General features: G+C 48.7%; 1 protein-coding gene across 1 annotated transcript in view; it reads left to right on the plus strand.

The window, feature by feature from the left end:
• LOC310955819 (glutamate receptor ionotropic, kainate 5-like) overlaps positions 1-20,000 on the plus strand; it is a gene marked incomplete at its 3' end in the record, with an annotated part of 149,202 nt that overhangs the window by 99,670 nt on the left and 29,532 nt on the right. The window contains exons 6-10 of the mRNA XM_083925865.1: positions 1,399-1,577; positions 4,136-4,189; positions 9,553-9,714; positions 13,783-13,935; positions 17,719-17,823. Coding sequence (XP_083781991.1) covers positions 1,399-1,577; positions 4,136-4,189; positions 9,553-9,714; positions 13,783-13,935; positions 17,719-17,823 — 653 coding nt within the window. The remainder of the gene's footprint in view (positions 1-1,398; positions 1,578-4,135; positions 4,190-9,552; positions 9,715-13,782; positions 13,936-17,718; positions 17,824-20,000) is intronic.

The raw sequence follows: 20,000 nt of genomic DNA on the forward strand, positions 1-20,000 counted from the left end.
GTTTCCATTTCCAGTATGAAGGTTACAGCGCGGCCTCGTCCACTTGAAGGCTGAAAACGTTTGATGTTCTCCACTCTCGCCTCCTGCTCCCGGCCACTTCTGTGCTTTTGATGCGTGTTTTCCTCTCCGGTGACTTTATGAGCTGAGCCGAGGCTCCGGGTTCATTGCTCGTGTTTATCTGCTCGCCTCTGGACGTTGAGCCGCTCAGTGTTGCTCTGCTCGCATTAGATACTTCACGGGCTGCCGAGTGAGTGGCTGAGTGTGCCCTAACACAGGCCGGTGTCGTTTTGATCTCGTTTCTTTGGCCAGGACTTCCCGTGGTTATTCGGGGTCAGGTGGTGTTGAATAACGCCTCAGATGTGCTTGAATGCTGAGAACTGCCGGCTGATAATCTCATGTAACGTTGGGGTGATCGGGGCATAGTTAAAAGTGTGTATTATTAAGGACAAAAGCTTGTGAGCATGTGATAGTTCAATACTAAACAGTGCACTTTACCATTGTTTTATTTATTGCAGCACTTAAAGAGCGTTAACGCAGATGTTTAAAGTGAAATTCTGATGTAAAATCATCCCAGGGTCTTTTTTCGGCAATTAAATACATCAAATAATCCTCGGAGACAGGAGAGTCGCTAACAGCCGGACGTGGCTAACAGTGATTAGCTCAGGGCAGTACGGTGAAGGCATTCAAATGTCTTTTTTAACCACTAATGCTGCTGAAACAAACAGCAAACCTCTGCAGTAATGTCAGCCCGACGTGGGCTGCTGCATGATAGGGTTAGTGGTGTGAGCCTGAAGGCAAAGCTCTGGATCTACCCTCAGTCCTGGTTCCTACCCTCACCTGTGGTCATGAAAGCTGGGTCAGGACCCAAAGAACCAGGTCCAGGTCCAAGCGGCCGAAATGTGTTTCCTCAGGAGGGGGTCTGGAGTCTCCCTTAGAGAGAGGGGGAGAAGTTCAGCATCCGTGAGGAACTCGGAGTAGAGCCGCTGCTCCTTTGCGTTGAAAGGAGCCAGTTGAGGTGGTTCAGGATCATCTGGTAAGGATGAACCCTGGGCGCCTCCCTAGGGAGGTGTTCCAGGCACGTCCAGCTGGGAGGAGGCCTCGGGGAAGACCCAGGACCAGGTGGAGAGATTAGATCTCCACACTGGCCTGGGAACGCCTCAGGATCCCCCAGTTAGAGCTGGTTAATGTGGCCCGGGAAAGGGAAGTCTGGGGTCCCCTGCTGGACCTGCTGCGCCCGAGACCCTGGATAAGGGGCTGAAGATGAGATGAGATAAAGCATTTCAGTGAACAAACACTTCATGTCTCTTCTCTTCTGACACTTTTAACCATGAATCCGTATTTATTGAGGCCTGCCACTTTTTCACACGTCACTTCCTGATTTCTGACTCCTCCCCTCAGGCCTGCTGCGATTGGAGGAACTGGTCCACCGCTTCCTCATCTCCAGGGAGACGCTGTCGGTGCGGATGCTGGACGACAGCCTGGACCCCACCCCCCTGCTGAAGGAGATCCGTGACGACAAAGTGGCCACCATCATCATCGACGCCAACGCCTCCATCTCCTACCACATCCTCAGGAAGGTCAGGATGTCGGCTACACGTCTTCACTAATCCCTAAAGTTTGATTTCAGGCTGCAATTAGTGTGTTTTTAATGTGAAAATGAGCCAAGACGAGTCATTTAAACGATATTACCGCCATGTTTTCACCATTATAATGCATTAATATAGAACAGCACTGTTTGTGTGAGTGTGTTTGGGAAGAAGTCTCTTCAACAGTTCAGTAACTGTAGTGGGTTTCTCAGGGCGCCCTCCCACTGTGCCTCTGTCCCGTGCCCCGTGCTTTAGGGTCCTTGTCCCCCCCTCCAGGCCCGTTTGTACTCACACTACCTGGGCCTCGGAGAATGCTTCTTGCTGCCTATACGTCATCACGCCGTAACACGTCACACGCATTGATGACGTCATGGCGATGCGTGGCTTTGTTTCCAGATCTTTCCGTAGACCTCAGAGTTTCTGTGCGTCTTGTCGACTGTTTTTGAATCTTTTCATCGACCAAATCTGCAGTAAACACTCCACCTCCGCATCACACCAACGTGAACCTTTCACCGCCATTGTTTGAAATGTCCGCGCATGGTCCCTCCATCTTTTTTCTATGTTCCAACAGGCGCACAGGAAATGACCTCAGAACCGCCGTAGGCCTCGTGCTCGTACACGTGCGCACGCTCGTGCTCGTACACGTGCAAACGTGCTTTACAAAAGCCCACCTCTCCCAAGCGGGCTGTGGACGGCAACCGTACCGCTCCTAGGCGCGGTACGGTTGCACTCACACTGGTCAAAGGAACTAGGTTTACCTGGTTTCCTGTGGACGCAGAGGTTAAGGAGTCGAGGCCGAGTGGAAGGAAACTTTTTAAGAACGACAGAGAGAAAAAAGTTTGTTTTCGATCGTGTGGACGGACCCTGACACTTTGAGTGGACGGATATTGTCGGTGTTCAGCTGGTTCACAGGCCAAGCTGCAGCTCCACAGTTGTCATCATTAGTCACTTACACAGAAACACGGATAAACGAGGTTCAGGTGGAAAAAGGAAATGAAAACTCTGAGAAAGTCCAAACGGCCGGAGAGTAGTGCTGCTCCTCTGTCCGCTGGAACGGCTTCATTTCCTGCTCCGTCTGTCTGTTTCTTCTTCTGTGGTGGTTACACCAACACTCACGTTGGTTTCCTGCCAAAATGGTCGGTGGAGTCGTCTCAGACTTTACAGCCTCAAACTAAATCCAGCAGCTCTTGGCAGGTTGTAATTTCTCTCGGTGCGCGGTAACCTCGGCAGTCTGAGGCGTTCTGAATACAAAGTAAATGTCTCAGTAACGCCGTCATGTTTGTCTCTTTTTCCTCTAAAGCTCAGATCCTGCAGGCGCAACGCAGCGGAGAGAAGCTCGGCGTGTGTGGAAGGTTAATGCGTTAATACCAGATTCAGTCTGAAGCGCTCCTCTGAGAGGTTGGCGGTTCAAATCCTGCTTGTGCTCGTAGAGAGTTGTTCTGTCAGGGCGTGCTTGTAAACAGTGAAACAACAGCTGCTCAGAGACAACACGCACACGCACACACCGGAGGAAACAGCTGTTTGTTCCTCGCTAAAAACAGCCATCCATCCCTAACATTAACCACCAGCTTCTCTGCTGTACGCTCCCCGACCGCAACAACACAGAGGTTTTAACCGGAGCCACGACGCTTCACTAAACCTGAGCGAGTGTCAGATCTTTATTTTGTTGAACACTAGTTTGGTGCAGGGCTTTAATGTTAGAATCCTAACCTGGAGTGAGGAGGAGGAAAACACACATAAGGGCACACAGCGTTCACAATCCAGAGAGTCCGATGCCGCGTCATTGCATCAGTTCAACTGATTTGAACATTGAGCGCAAAGAGGCAAATCTGAGTGCCGCACGTCGTAAAGCGTTTTCATTGCGTCCATTGCACCTGGTCTGAGCGCGGCATGGGACTCCTCTCTGGATTGTGAACGCATCCTCATCCTCGTGTACTTCCTGTTTCAGGACGTGTATTTCCTGTTTCAGGACGTGTACTTCCTGTTCCAGGACGTGTATTTCCTGTTTCAGGACGTGTACTTCCTGTTTCAGGACGTGTCCTTCCTGTTTCAGGATGTTTACTTGCTGTTTCAGGACGTGTACTTGCTGTTTCAGGACGTGTACTTCCTGTTTCAGGATGTGTACTTCCTGTTTCAGGACGTGTACTTGCTGTTTCAGGACGTGTATTTCCTGTTTCAGGACGTATACTTCCTGCTTCAGGACGTGTACTTCCTGTTTCAGGACGTGTATTTCCTGTTTCAGGACGTGTACTTCCTGTTTCAGGACGTGTACTTCCTGTTTCAGGATGTTTACTTGCTGTTTCAGGATGTGTATTTCCTGTTTCAGGACATGTACTTCCTGTTTCAGGACGTATACTTCCTGCTTCAGGACGTGTACTTGCTGTTTCAGGACGTGTATTTCCTGTTTCAGGACATGTACTTCCTGTTTGAGGACGTGTACTTCCTGTTTGAGGACGTGTACTTCCTGTTTCAGGACGTGTACTTCCTGTTTCAGGACATGTACTTCCTGTTTCAGAGTGCTGACGTTACTTTCTTCTTCTCCTCCTCAGGCGAACGAGCTGGGCATGACGTCGGCCTTCTACAAGTACATCCTCACCACCATGGTAAGAGCTCTCACTCATCTTCCATTAAACACCTCTTCTTCTTCTTCTTCTTCTTCTTCTTCTTCTTCTTCTTCTTCTTCTTCCTCTTCTTCTTCTTCTTCTTCTTCTTCTTCTTCTTCTTCTCCTCCTTCTCCTTCTCCTTCTTCTTCTTCTCCTCCTTCTTCTCCTCCTCCTCTCCTCGTTTTTCTCTTCTCATCAAAGATGCGCGCCGCTCCCGCCGCCGTTTGTCATCGTTATAATTCCGCTGTCTGCCGTTGTGCCCTTGTGCACGGAGACTTTGCGTGGATAATAACTCGTCTCGATCGGCGCCTCGTCTCCAAACGCCGGCGTGTCACGGGCTTTAACGGAGCCTCTAGCAAGGGCACCGCATGCCGCGCTCGCACACCAAGGGCGAAAGTGCCATTCTCGCTTCCTCCGGCAGAACCCTGGACACCAACCAAGAGTAAAAAGGATTCACACACACACACACACACACACACACACACGCACACACACACACACCTGCAGCACTGTTTATGACCTACCTTTAACTTTGTATTAAACACGCTCTGCTGACTGTGACAGGACGGCAGACTGTGCGTTCACCGCTGTTTGGCTTTGAGACGTCTGAGCGCGGAGACGATGGAAAGATCTTATCGCGTAAAACCTCTGAATAAAATCTGGTTTCAGAGCGGGAACACACGTCAGACTTAAAGCTGCAGTAATCAGAGTGTTTACACGAACACCCGAGCCTCTCTTTAGCTCCTAGTTTCACCTTCTCTGGAGGGAACAACAGACCCTGACCACAGAAATGTGAAACAACCACAGAGACACGCAAAAAAGACTCAAAATAGACGAAAAAAAACAACCCAATCACAATCAAAAGAGATTTCATGACCACAACGAGACACAAAATGACCACATTGAAGCCTAGAACCTCTAACAGTCGGTGCAAAATGACCAAAAATGACACAAAAACAACCACAAAATATCAAAAAATGAATGCAAAATGAATCCAAATTAACGCAAAATTGTTAAACGTCGAGGTCTTTGAGACTTGGTAACATGGTGGACGATCATTGTGAAGACAATAATACGATAAGATGCCAATAAGGTAAGAAGGCATTACTAAAACAGGGAGACAATAAGGTAAACTGACAGTGAGACGACGTAACAACAGACGTAAACGTGACACCCCCAAAGAAATTTCAGTCCAAAGCAACTGGACTTGGTTCTTTGTCTAGGAAGACGTTTCACCTCTCATCCAAGAGGCTTCATCAGTTCATGTACGCATCTGACCAGGACCAGGACCAGGACCAGGCTGGGACTGGACCAGGACCAGGCTGGGACTGGACCAGGACCAGGACCAGGCTGGGACTGAACCAACTAACTGGAGTGAGATCCAGGTATTTAACCTCTCACAAGGCCGATGATGTCACAGAAACCCTTTGTGCCCTTTCATCCCTTCATTCAACAATCTAACCTCAAAGAACAACTGTTCACAAATGGCCTCAATAGAGCACTAAGCAAGTCCAGACCAACTGCTCATCAACGACTGGACCAGGTCCAGGACCAGGCTGGGACTGGACCAGGTCCAGGACCAGGCTGGGACTGGACCAGCACTAACAAAGTCCAAACCTACTTCCACCAATGACTGCCACTCTAACGACAGTCGTTGGCACTTGGAGCACAAAGGGTTCCAGTGACATCATCGGCCTTGTGAGAGGTTAAATACCTGGATCTCACACCAGTTAGTTGTACCAGTCCCAGCCTGGTCCTGGTCCTGGTCCTGGTCCAGTCCCAGCCTGGTCAGATGCGTACATGAACTGTTGAAGCCTCTTGGATGAGTCCAGTTGCTCGTGACTGAAATTGCTTTGAGGATAACGACGACCTGGACAAATGAGAACATTCACAGCTTTAAACGTGCCAGTTTTCTGACCACTGAGAGCTCCGTCCATGGCGTCACGCAGCGCTGCATCACTGGACAAGTCTATAAAACTTTACTGAGATCCTTGAGTCATGAATCTCACTTTTACTTTTGTCTCTAATGGAGTTCCAGACTGGGCACGATCCCTGCGGTGAGTCTGAGACGTCTCTGGTGAGGGAATCAGTCTCAGGTATTGATTCATAATCTAATCAATCCCCTGAAGATATATGACGGTCGTGTTGCCCTGAACGACGGCAGGGAACAATCTAAATCTGACTTATCGCTCTCTCACACAAACCTCAGAGAGCCGGCCTCGTTTGCCCTCACCGTCTTCCTTTTCCAAGCGAGCGTCCTGCCTGAGCGGCGCTGTAGCCTCGCCGATGTCCTTCTCTGATTCTGCCGCAGTGTTCCCTCCCTCAGCAGTGCTGGCCTCGCCGCGGCGCCTCCTCTGCCCAGCCAACTGCTCTTTGTCCCGGCTGGCAGGCCCACAGACTGACTGTGTACTTGGCTGTAGCTGAAATTGATTTGGCAACTGGAAACCGCACCAGCAGAAAAACAACAAAAGCAGCAGCCGCAGCAGCAGCTTCCCGACAGGCCGGGATGCGGTTAAGTAAATAAGTGCGTGAGGGATTCAGGGAAAAGAAAGCGAGCTTGCACACACACACACACACACACACACACACGAGAGCAGTTGTGCTAAACAGCTGGACACAAGAAAGGCTCCAGGGTTTTTGGACCTCAGCGGTGGGAGTCAAAACCTCTACAGACGCTTTCTGCAGACCAGAGAGATCCTGGGCCAGAGTAACTCCGCTGGAGACGCAGCCAAATGACGATGTGGCAGTATAGACCTCGGTCAAGACCCTTCATTTATGTTTTCATTGAATGTGATATTTTTGTAAGATATGGGCGTCTGTGGAGAACAACCCCCCCCCCCCCCCCCCCGCCACAGCGACTTCCTGTTTGATCCAATCAGGAAGCTCCGTCAGCGTCAGTTCTCTGAGTGTCCACTAGGGGCAGGTTTCATAACAGAGCAGTTTCTCATTGAGCCCCATGTTAAACAGGCCGTTTACACAGCATCATTTAACCTGTTTAAGGACAAAAGAACATTCTAGTCTGTGTGTTTAGATCATATCTCCATGACAACACTGAGGGGGAGGGGCTAGTTTTTATTTTATTGGAGGTTAAAGTGTATGAATAATTAGGGGCGTGGCCTATTGAGTGACAGCTAGCCTCTGGCCCTCACTTCTCCTCGGAGGCTAGTTGTCAGGATTAGCATCATTAGCATGCTAACTCCGTCATCTGGACCTGGACTGCGGTCATTCGGGTGGTGGTGTTATCTTAAGTGACAAGATGGTTTGCTCTTCAATCAACTGCACAAGCAGATGGTTTTAGAACACACCGTGTTAGCGTTAGCTCTGTTATGCTAATTAAATAGCTGCACTTGCACCATGACTTGAGTACAGCCTGCTATCTATGACACAGACACTTCTCCTGAAGCATTAGTGTTGTGTTATAGCGGCCATTTTGCTTTTTCCACGTTAAACCCCATGATGCAGCACAAACACAGGCCACCTCTCTGTCCTAGCTCTCCAGCCTCAGCTTCTTCCACTGCTCTCTCTTGGAGAAGTAGTCTGGGTACATGTCCTTCTCCGAGGGGTGACAGTGATCAGGCAACCACTCAGGGAACTGCAGGGTCAAAGCAGAGCTCATCGTGAGTTCATCGTGTTACATTAGGGACGGTTTCCTGTTGGTTCAGAGGAGCAAACTTCTCCTGATACATGATGGAGATTTGTTTGAAGTCACATTTCTGATTAAAAACGACCCTCGGCTTTATGTGACAGACACGTGATTGTTTTAAATTTTATTCACAGTGCCAGATCATAACAGCAGTGATCTCAGGACACTTCACAGAGCAGGTAAAGACCACACTCTATGACTTATTTATGATTTACAGAGACCCAACAATTCCCCCGTAGAGTACGGTGGAGACGAAAACCTTCACTATAACAGACAGGAACGTCAGACAGACCCAGCTCTGTGGAGGACGCACATCTGTCTGCACCGGAGAGAGGAAGAGAGAAAAGACAGACACAAAGACACACTTCCAGAGATGAAGCAACCATAGCGTAACAGTAACTATAATAATATCTATAGTAATGTGAATATGACTTACATGTTATGGCGGTTAAAACAGCAGAACAGTAGGAACAGGCACAGTTTACTGGAACAGACTGAGCTGAAACAAAACAACGTTTCTAAACTCGTTCAGTGTACGAGCAGCTTCAGTGAGGTGTCTCTCAGCTGTGGTTGGTCCACCACAGAGAGTAGACGGGGCTACCACTAGAACAGTGACTATGGGAGAACAAACAAGAGAGCGGTGAAAGTCTAACCTGACTCCTCCAGGTGGATCCATCCTCCTGGTTCTCCTGGTCTCAGCAGATCCATCTGAACTCTGGTTTAAAGATCTTTTGTAAAGGGGTGAAAATCCTGGTTTCTGATTGGATGAACCATCTGTCTGTCACCAACATACGGGCCAAACCAACCAATCAGACCACTGGAGCGTGTGACGTGCTAACAGCGTGGAGGCAAAGCTCAGAAAGGAAACAACATGTGGGTAAAGGAGATTTTCCCTTTGTGTTTAACGTGAATTTACACATCAAAGGCCCAATTTCAGGAGCCCGGTCCATATTCAACAGAAGGATCCAGAGAACAAAGAGTTAGTGAGCGGCTAACGATATTAGAGCTACAGCTGTGTGAAATGTGTCTGGATCAGGTCGCATTTGCACGTGTTACATCACACTTAAATCCGCCTCAACACCAACGCTGATTGGTTCAAACTGGTCAAACTTCTCCAAATTACCAAACTGATCTGAGAGTAAAACACGATGGAGCTCAGAGATCAGGACGGACTCATGAAAAGACTGAACAGATGATGATCCAAAGACACACCTGCAGCTTCTGTTAATCACCAAAGAGAACCGAATGGAGACCTGAAAGAAAATCGATCATAAAGTCGATGTTTAGATTACTTCACAATCACATTGATCCTTGTTTTCACGTCGGCTGAGTAAAGTTAAGATGCAGAGTGAAAGCAGCATCTTTTCTGCTTGTGTCAGCAGATCGCTCCGAACACGACCTCACAGCTGAGGCTAAATGTTTCCTCGCAGCATCTGTTTGGGAGCAAACACGAACCGGCGGTTTGATTCTGGTTTGTTTCAACAGCGACTAGCCTCCGAGGACCGTTCCCAGCTCTCTGAACGTCCCCGGTGTTTGATGTCCATCTTTTTTTAAAGCTTTCTTTTTCTCTGTGAGCTCTGAATTTAAAAATACTCGACTCGACTCGCCTGCGTGTCGTGATAGTTGGTCTTTCAATCTGCACTTGCCTGGGATCTCCTTCCCACTGCCCTCCTCCTAAACGGCCTAAATGTCTCTCTGTCTGTCTGTCTTCTGTCCTCAGGACTTCCCTCTGCTGCGGCTGGACGACGTGGTGGACGATCAGTCCAACATTCTGGGCTTCTCCATGCTGAACCGCAGCCACCCCTTCTACCTGGAGTTCATCCGGAGCCTGAACCTGTCCTGGAGGGAAGGATGTGACATCAGCCCGTACCCGGGACCAGCGGTGAGAGACGTTTGCACGATAGAAACCTCCCTCTGGGGTTGAAGAAGTTTACTTCACACCCTGTTCACCCTGAGAGACGTTTGTCTTGTCTTTGAACCAGGATTTAGACGAGTGAATAATGAAAGTTAGACATCTTTTAAAAAGTGTCCCCACAGGTTGTTTGTATCAGGCCTCATTCACACAGACGAGGAGCTCTGGCAGAAGTCTTTCAGTGCGCCCTCCCACTGTGCCTCCGTCCCATGCCCCGTGCTTTAGGGTCCTTGTCCCCCCCTCCAGCCCCGTTTGGACTCACACTACCTGGGCCTCGGAGAATGCTTCTTGCTGCCTATACGTCATCACGCCGTAACACGTCACACGCATTGATGACGTCATGGCGATGCGTGGCTTTGTTTCCAGATCTTTCCGTAGACCTCTGAGTTTTTGTGCGTCTTGTCGACTGTTTTTGAATCTTTTCATCGACCAAATCTGCAGTAAACACTCCACCTCCGCATCACACCAACGTGAACCTTTCACCGCCATTGTTTGAAATGTCCGCGCATGGTCCCTCCTTCTTTTTTCTACGTCCCAACAGGCGCACAGGAAATGACCTCAGAACCGCCGTAGGCCTCGCGCTCGTACACGTGCGCACGCTCGTGCTCGCACACGTGCAAACGTGCTTTACAAAAGCCCAACTCTCCAAAACGAGCCGTGGACGGTGAGCGTGCAGCTCCTAGGCGCAGTACGGTTGCACTCACACTGGTCAAAGGAACCAGACTTTACCCGTAAAACCTGTTTGGGCACGGTACGGAGGCACAGTGTGAGTGCGCCCTTAGTCCATTTGGGCTGCAGCAGTGGAAGCTGCAGGGAAACGCTCAGTCGCTCCGTCTCTTTCGCGTGGAATGAAGTCCTTGAGCGGGACACTGAACCCAAAGTTGCTCACTGCTCCTTCAGATGAGGTCGAAGTCGACGTAGAAGTCAAACGTAGTCACTATGTTGTGCTAACGATCGTACGTGACCACTGAGCTACAAAGTTTAAACATAGTTGTTATTTACCTGCTGCTGCTCCTGAGGGTCGTGTTAAAGAGCAGGAACAGATGGTCTCTGTGGCCGTGTGTGTGTGTGTGTGTGTGTGTGTGTGTGAGTGTGTGTCCAACACTCCACGTTTCCCGTAATAACGAGAAGAAAACACACACGGAGACTCAGATTCAGCTCTGACTGCAGTGCTGTTCACGCCTTATATCTGTCGTATGTTTCTCCTCCTCCACAATGAAACGAGCCATCAGGACGAATCACTCTCCCCGGAGCCGTTCGCCTCGTTTGCAGCTTTGATATCAGCGGAGGCACGAACGCCCGAGCGCACAGCTTTAATAAAGATAATAGCAACGACAGCAGCGTCTGTCTCAATCACTGGAGACGCTGTCATCAGTGTGGAGAACGCCCCCCCGGGGATTTATTACTTACATTTAATCACTTAAGGTGCTCGACGGAGTTGTTGTGATTGTAATAAACCTTAATATTATGATGATTACAGTCATTACTTGATGATCAGATGAAGCGTTTCAGTGTGAAGTGACGGCTGGTGCAGAGAGACATGATGTTTGTCTTTAACACGTGGGGAGGGGGGGGGGGGGGTGTCAGTGTGGATGGGCGTGTAGAAAGCCCCAGACCCGGGTTCACGTCCCACATCGGAGTTGGTGGAGCTTTGCTCAGAGAAAGATTGCGGTTTTGGTCAAATACTGACACACTTCCTGTCTCGTGGTTCAGGTCAGAACTGACTCTTTCAGGATTTAACCGCCACTTCCATCTTCCCCGAACTGTAATGAGTGATTTTAATAATAAAACAGAAACATTAAAGTCCGTCTCCAGACACATGTTTAATATGTTTAAGAAAATATTAATCACAACAAACCTGTAGGAGGGGCTGAAAGCACATCTGAGACCAAGCCCCGCCCCCAGCTTCCTGTTTGATCCAATCAGGAAGCTCCGTCAGCGTCAGTTCTCCGAGTGTCCACTAGGGGCAGGTTTCATAACAGAGCAGTTTCTCATTGAGCCCCATGTTAAACAGGCCGTTTACACAGCATCATTAAACCTGTTTAAGGACAAAAGAACATTCTAGTCTGTGTGTTTAGATCAGGTCTCCATGGCAACACTGAGGGGGAGGGGCTAGTTTTTATTTTATTGGAGGTTAAAGTTTATGAATAATTAGGGGCGTGGACTCTTGAGTGACAGCTAGCCACTGGCCGTCACTTCTCCTCGGAGGCTAGTTGTCAGGATTAGCATCATTAGCATGCTAACTCCGTCATCTGGACCTGGACTGTGGTCATCCGTGTGGTGGTGTTATCTTAAATGACACGATGGTTTACTCTGCGATCAACTGCACAAACAGATGGTTTAGGAACACAACGTGTTAGCGTTAGCTCTGTTATGCTAATTAAGTAGACGCACTTGCACCACGACATGAATCCAGCCTTCTATCTATGACACAGACACTACATGCTACTGTGGAGCAGCGGGGGGCTTCGGGTCGTGAGGGTCAGTGTTTTACAGTCTATGGGCGTGGGACTGTGTTGAATATCAGTTTCATCATAAACGCTGCCTGCACTTCACTCCCGGAGCAGAGAGTTTTCTCTACTAGTGACACGGGAGAGCCAGTACCTGACTCCCGTGTTCTCGAGTTTAAATAGTGAATGTGACCAGATCTTCTCCTGACGCACTGAAAGTAACGCCTGATACGTCCTCATGACACGGTGTGTTAGTTGAATCTGGTTCATATGTGCAGCTGAGGAGCAGACGGACAGATTGTTGCGAGCTAGCGTTTCTTTTTCACTCCTTCTGTTTCTGCTTTCTCTCCTCAAACTGTAATTAGTTCTCGTCGTCCGGCCCTGAAACTATCGACCGGGAGAGAAGCTCCATCACTCCATTCGTACATTTCATCCATCTTTCTTTATCAGCCGTGGACAGACTGTGCCGCTGTGCCTCCGTACGATCGCTCGGATTCTCTCAGAGCGTCGGTTCGACTGACAACTGACCAAACAGACCAGAACGCCAGGCTGTGATACGGTCACCGAGCCGTACGAGGCTCATGCTGAACGCCGCTGATAGCAGCAGCGCGACATATCATTCCCAGACGCCCTCGTCTGTAGGAGCAAACACGCAGACACTATTTTCTACAGGACGAACGATTTAAGATCAAATGACAAAGAGGAGTCGTCGCCTCTGCAGCTCGATGGAGCTTTGGATCCTCTTTTAGGTCCTCAGGAGGAGGTGGAGACCAAACCAGAGTGAATACCGGCCTCTTGTCAAACTCGTGGTATTTTGAGCCTAAACTCGTGATATTTTGAGCCTAAACTCGTGATAATTTGAGCCTAAACTCGTGGTATTTTGAGCCTAAACTTGTGATAATTTGAGCCTAAACTCGTGATAATTTGAGCCTAAACTCGTGGTATTTGGAGCCTAAACTCGTGATAATTTGAGCCTAAACTCGTGATAATTTGAGCCTAAACTCGTGATAATTTGAGCCTAAACTCATGGTCTTTGGAGCCTAAACTTGTGATAATTTGAGCCTAAACTCGTGATAATTTGAGCCTAAACTCGTGATAATTTGAGCCTAAACTCGTGATATTTCGAGCCTAAACTCGTGGTATTTTGAGCCTAAACTCGTGATAATTTGAGCCTAAACTCATGGTCTTTGGAGCCTAAACTTGTGATAATTTGAGCTTAAACTTGTGGTATTTTGAGCCTAAACTCGTGGTATTTTGAGCCTAAACTCGTGATAATTTGAGCCTAAACTCGTGGTATTTTGAGCCTGAACTCGTGATAATTTGAGCCTAAACTCGTGGTATTTTGAGCCTGAACTCGTGATAATTTGAGCCTAAACTCGTGATATTTTGAGCCTAAACTCGTGGTAATTTGAGCCTAAACTCGTGATAATTTGAGCCTAAACTCGTGATAATTTGAGCCTAAACTCGTGATATTTTGAGCCTAAACTCGTGATGATTTGAGCCTAAACTCGTGGTAATTTGAGCCTAAACTCGTGGTCAGCTGGTCCAGTGTTGTGTGTCCTCTATTCTTTGATTCTGTGTGTTGCAGCTGTCATCGGCCCTGATGTTCGACGGCGTTCACGTGGTGGTGGGCGCCGTGCGGGAGCTGAACCGCAGTCAGGAGATCGGAGTGAAGCCGCTGAGCTGCACGTCGCCGCTCATCTGGCAGCACGGCACCAGCCTCATGAACTACCTGCGCATGGTAAACACACAGCAGAGAGAGAGAGAGAGAGAGAGAGAGAGAGAGAGGAGAGAGAGAGAGAGAGAGAGAGAGAGAGAGAGAGAGAGAGGAGAGAGAGAGAGAGAGAGAGAGAGAGAGAGAGAGAGAGAGAGAGAGAGAGAGAGAGAGAGAGAGTGAGAGAGAGAGAGAGAGGTAGTATCTCCCTCTCTCTCCCTCTGGCATCTTTCCCTCTCTCCCTCCTTCTTTCCTCTTAAATTTCTATGTTCATTTGATTTCCTCTCGTCCTCCTCTTTCCTATTTCTGTCTGTCTCACACTTCTCGTTCCTCCCATCCACTGAGCATGCCTCCCCCCTGCGTCCTCCCTCCCTCCCTCCCTCCCTCCCTCCCCCCTCCATATTGTTTTTGTTGCTCTCGGTGCATCACTTCATCATCTCCACACTGTTTTTGGCAGCAACCAGAGACCTCTCTCCCCCGTCCTCTCCGTCTCTCTCCGTCTCTCTCCGTCTCTTTTTGGAATGTAATTCATCTTGAGTCACACACACACACACAGACACACACACACACACACACACACACACACACACACACACACACACACACACACACACACACACACATACATATTATACTGTATGTGCACTCAATTTCACTCACTCAGGCAAGAAATGCACGCTTGACTGCACATGTGTTGCACGATCCTGCACACACACACAGGTGCACACACATGCACACACACACACACAAACACACACACACACACACGCACACACACGCACACACACTGTCACTGATCTAATGAACTGTGTGTCTTCTTCTTCTTCCACGTTTCCTTTCTGAAACAATCACCTCGCCGTGTTACGTTCAGCTGCTGCAAACACTTTCCGTCTTCTTCAGCGGGTCACGGCGCTCCGACATCACGGCGCTCGATATCACGGCGCTACGATATCACGGCGCTCCGATATCACGGCGCTCCGATATCACGGCGCGTTCTTTTTCAAGGTCACGTGACACAACGACGAGTACACTTGGACGTACCAGTGTGTTAGGGGTGTAACGGTACACCAGAGTCACGGTTCGGTACGTACCACGGTTTTAATGTCATGGTGCGGTTCAGAGTTAAGGGGCATTTGCCCGTTGTGAATTCCCAGGTCGGGGTTGTTGAACAGTGTTGGGAGCCTGGTTTGCACAGCTTGGTTTGCTTCACAGCAACAGTGACAGTAACCATAGTAACACATGTGTATAGTAACCTGTGTGTGTCCAACACCTGGGATTTGAACGACAGGGAGGCGTCTGCAAAGCTCCGGTTTCGTGTTGTCGTTGGTGATGCAGCTCCCTCTCTGCTCGCCGGACATCGATCCACACAGTCGTGTTCCCGGGTGTGCGGAGCGTCCTGTGCTACAGCTCTGCCTGCCGATGTTTTTCCCAGGATGGTCGGGGAAGGTCCCGCCTTTTTCACCTCTGAATGGCGAGAAGGGCCCTCCTCTGATTGGATTTGGCCGTGAACCGTCACCTCACGTTCATGGCTGTCTGTTCTGATCGTCTTTACAACGGAAGTAAACTAAATCAATCCAACACTCACTCATCTTCAGCCTCTTATCCGGGGTCGGGTCGTGGGGTCAGCAGCTCTAGCAGGGGACCCCAAACTTCCCTTTCCCGGGCCACATTAACCAGCTCTAACTGGGGGATCCTGAGGCGTTCCCAGGCCAGTATGGAGATCTAATCTCTCCACCTGGTCCTGGGTCTTCCCCGAGGCCTCCTCCCAGCTGGACGTGCCTGGAACACCTCCCTAGGGAGGCGCCCAGGGTTCATCCTTACCAGATGATCCTGAACCACCTCAACTGGCTCCTTTCAACGCAAAGGAGCAGCGGCTCTACTCCGAGTTCCTCACGGATGCTGAACTTCTCCCCTCCAGCCAACCCACACAGGTATCCAGGACTGCCTACCTGGGTTTCACACCTTCTTCAGAGCTTCAAAACCACACAGGAAATTAAGCTAGTCTTCAAAACCACACAGGAAATTAAGCTAGTCTTCAAAACCACACAGGAAATATGAAGACGGTCACGACACCCACAAAGGAATCACCGGACCTTTACACGAGATATGATTTAAAAATCACAGTAGTCACGTTTAAAATATACGGAGCGTCGGCTGTCCAGCACCCGTTCCTGACATCAGGCAGGATCCTGTCCTCCTTGGTGGAGCGGATCTTTCCTTACCGGTTAAACCTTCAGTAGGGACTCAGGCCTGATCAGCAGAGCATCTATTTTTAGTCATTTTGCATCTTTTTTTGGTGGTTTTGCATCTATTTTTAGTCATTTTGCATCTTTTTGTGGTGGTTTTTCATCTATTTTTAGTCATTTTGCATCTTTTTGTGGTGGTTTTGCATCAATTTTTAGTCATTTTGCATCTTTTTGTGGTGGTTTTTCATCTATTTTTAGTCATATGCATCATTTTGTGGGGATTTTGCATCTATCTTTAGTCATTTTGCATCTTTTTGCACAGAGAATCACATCTGTTCAGGCTGATACAGGCTGATACAGAGCACACATCTCTTTATAGGTAAAAGCAAATCTCACACACCCACAGACGGCGTCCTTGAAGGCCTCGGTGCTCTTCTGCTTGTAGTTTCCGTATCTTCTGACTGCTACACTTTTATCTCTGCTCTGCAAACACTCTCACTGTGGTTTCAAGGCTGAGGAACAAGCACCTGCTGTCTGCATAATACATGACAATTACAATGAGCACAGGGTATAAATGTGCTACTTTTAACCACTACGCTTTAACCACTGTAACAATCAGCACATGTACGTCTATCCTGCAACAGTCTCTCAGATCGTGTCTTCACTAAGTTGCGTGCGTACGGGAGAGATGCTACCAACGGACGCTGTCGCCTTTCTCCAGATCGCTTCAGCACAAATACGTTTATCATTCAACTCTGACAAAAATGAACTCTGAATCGGGCGGAACAGTGGAGTGGTGGTTAGCACTGTTGCCTCACAGCGAGAGGGTTCCTGGTTTGAATCCCGGCTGGGGCCCTTCTGTGTGGAGTTTGCATGTTGTCCCCGTGTCTGCGTGGGTTTTCTCCGGGTTCTCCGGTTTCCTCCCACAGTCCAAAGACGTGCAGGTGTTCGGTTCATTGATGACTCTAAATCACCCGTAGGTGTGAATGGTTGTCTGTCTCTGTTCGTCTCTATGTGTCCTGTGATAGACTGGCGTCCTGTCCAGGGTGGACCCCGCCTCACGCCCGATGTCAGCTGGGATCGGCTCCAGCCCCCCCAACGACCTCGACAGGGACAAGAGGCTAAAAATGAATGAATGAATTACGTTTCATGAACATAGCATCCATGTAACGGCACGCTCAGTGTGTGTGAGCGGTGCAACCCTCCTCAAGCTTTTCCACAAATGTGCTACAGAAGCTTTCAGGTCCCACCTCGGTCCAACACCGCTGTCCTTAATTCAGACATAAAGGACAGTTTATGAGTTCCACGTCGGTCCTCACTGACCGAAGCTCCTGAGCCTCGTCGTCTCTCCACTTACACAGTTACGCATGTGCGTGTGAATCACCGTCTTCTCCCTCGGAGGTTTGTTTTCTTTTGAAGTGTGTCCAGTTTTGGGAGTAGAGGGCGTCACGTGACTGACGATGAAACCTCAGATCAAACGCTCTTTACACTTCGCTGCTGGGACGGTAAACGCCACTCGATGCCGACTGAATCCGCCTTCTGCGTGTGTGATAGCTTCAGGTTTGTGGTGTGTGTGTGTGTGTGTGCATGTGTGTGTGACCAGGGCTTCTGTTTGTCCCTTCAGGTGGAGTACGACGGTCTGACGGGTCACATCGAGTTCAACAGCAAAGGCCAGAGGACCAACTACACCCTGAAGATCCTGGAGAAACACCCGGGGGGCCATAAAGAGGTCAGAGGTCAAATGGGGTCAAGTGGGAGACGGACAGGGGCCGGGTTTAAATTTACATTTCAGGCATGAATTAGTCGTTTGAAGTAGAAAGTCAATTGATGTTGAAGAGGCAGGATCGGCTCCCTGTGACCGCAGAGAGCAGGGAGTCAATGCTGCCGTCGCCTTAACCTTCAGGGTCAGGTGCTGGTCCACCGGCCACGGCTTCACCGTAAGCACTTCCCTCATTTATTCATCAATGAAATCGATGTAAACACACTTTGTCCGCGTGGCTCCGGTGTTGCTGTGTGACCTCAGATGAACACTGAAAGGTCAGAGGTCAATTGAGGTTGCCGCGGGGTCACAGAGGTTTAAGTGTGCGAGTAATGTGGTGGCAGAGATTCCCACTTGATTTATGTGATGGCTTTAACACAGTTAGCCTGCTAGCATGGCTCTGCTAGCATGGCTCTGCTAGCATGGCTCTGCTAGCATGGCTACCGACCAGCATCCGCAGGTGTATTCTATTTTCCCTACGTCTATTTTCAGTCATTTTGCGTCTTTTTGTGATGGTTTTGCATCTATTTTTAGTCATTTTGCGTCTTTTTGTGGTGGTTTTGCATCTATTTTTAGTCATTTTGCATCGTTTTGTGGTTGTTTTGCATCTATTTTTAGTCATTTTGCGTCTTTTTGTGGTGGTTTTGCATCTATTTTTAGTCATTTTGCGTCTTTTTGTGGTGGTTTTGCATCTATTTTTAGTCATTTTGCATCGTTTTGTGGTTGTTTTGCATCTATTTTTAGTCATTTTGCATCGTTTTGTGGTTGTTTTGGATATATTTTTAGTCATTTTGCATCTTTTTGTCGTCATTGTGGGTCATTTGTAGTCCTTCCTGGTTTGGACATTTTGCATCTCTGTTATTGTTTTACACTTTTTTGTCATTTTGCATCACTTTGCGGTGGTTTAACATGTATATCTTATAATTTTTACATATTTTATAGTCGTTTTGTGCATTTTTGTCGTCCTTTTGCATCTTCTGGTTATTTTGTGGCGGTTATTTGTCGTTTGATGTGTTGTATGTTTTTGTATTTGTAACTTTTAATTTCTCTCTGTCATTGTTTTACTCATACTTTGTGTGTCAGTGCCTCTGAGCCTGAGCCTGATCGATTCTCCACCCGTGCCTAAAACTCACTAATTACCACACGTTTGTTTAATCCGCACGTCCTGGAGCAACAAACATGTAAATATTCAAAGTGACTCGTTTGACTTGTTTATGAAAAGCGTTCATGATCAGAGAAACTATGAAAACTGGTATTTTTGTCTCTGGAGTCACGTTTGATTTTTCAGGCTAAAAACAGGAATCAAACACGGGAGAGGGCGGACGTGATTAAAGGGCGGGGAGGACGAGGGGGCGCGTGAGCTGCACCGCACACAGATGAGTTTTCACACCGCGATGGGGAGGGAGGGGCCGCGGCTCTTTATCAGCCTGTCCCCGGGCGACAGCGTCCTAACTGCTAACACACACACACACACACACACACACACACACACACACACACACACACACACACACACACACACACACGAGAGGTCGGCGCTCACGTCGTATTTATGACCTCATTTAACCTGCTGAATGAGCCGGGAGGAGCCGGACCCTCCTCATTGATCTGAACATCGATTCCTCTCCTCGAGCGTCTCTCACACACGTTTACGTTTGATCTCTTCGTCCGTTCTTTCTTTTCTTCACTGTGGTTTTATTTCTCCATCTCTTTCTTCGCCTTTGATCCTGTATCTCAATAACGATATATATATGTATATACTCTGGATCTGGTCTATGGGGGTCTTAAGGATCTGGTCTATGGGGGTCTTGAGGATCTGGTCTATGGGGGTCTTAAGGATCTGGTCTATGGGGGTCTTAAGGATCTGGTCTATGGGGGTCTTGAGGATCTGGTCTATGGGGGTCTTAAGGATCTGGTCTATGGGGGTCTTGAGGAAAGTGTGCCGGGTCCATGGTTTGATCCCCTGGGAGTTAAAAACTGAGCCAAACCGGCAAAAATGATTAAAATGTGCAGTGAAATCAAAGGGAGGGAGCAGAAACCGCTGAAATGGATCCATGACGATAGAGTGGAACAGAGAGCACAGAGGATTTTAGCTGATCCCGGTCCCCAAACCCCAAACCTCAAAACCCCCGTCAGGACGTTGCTCA

This window comes from Echiichthys vipera, assembly GCF_963691815.1.
Source record: "Echiichthys vipera genome assembly, chromosome: 13".
In the NCBI taxonomy this organism is placed as follows: domain Eukaryota; kingdom Metazoa; phylum Chordata; class Actinopteri; order Perciformes; family Trachinidae; genus Echiichthys; species Echiichthys vipera.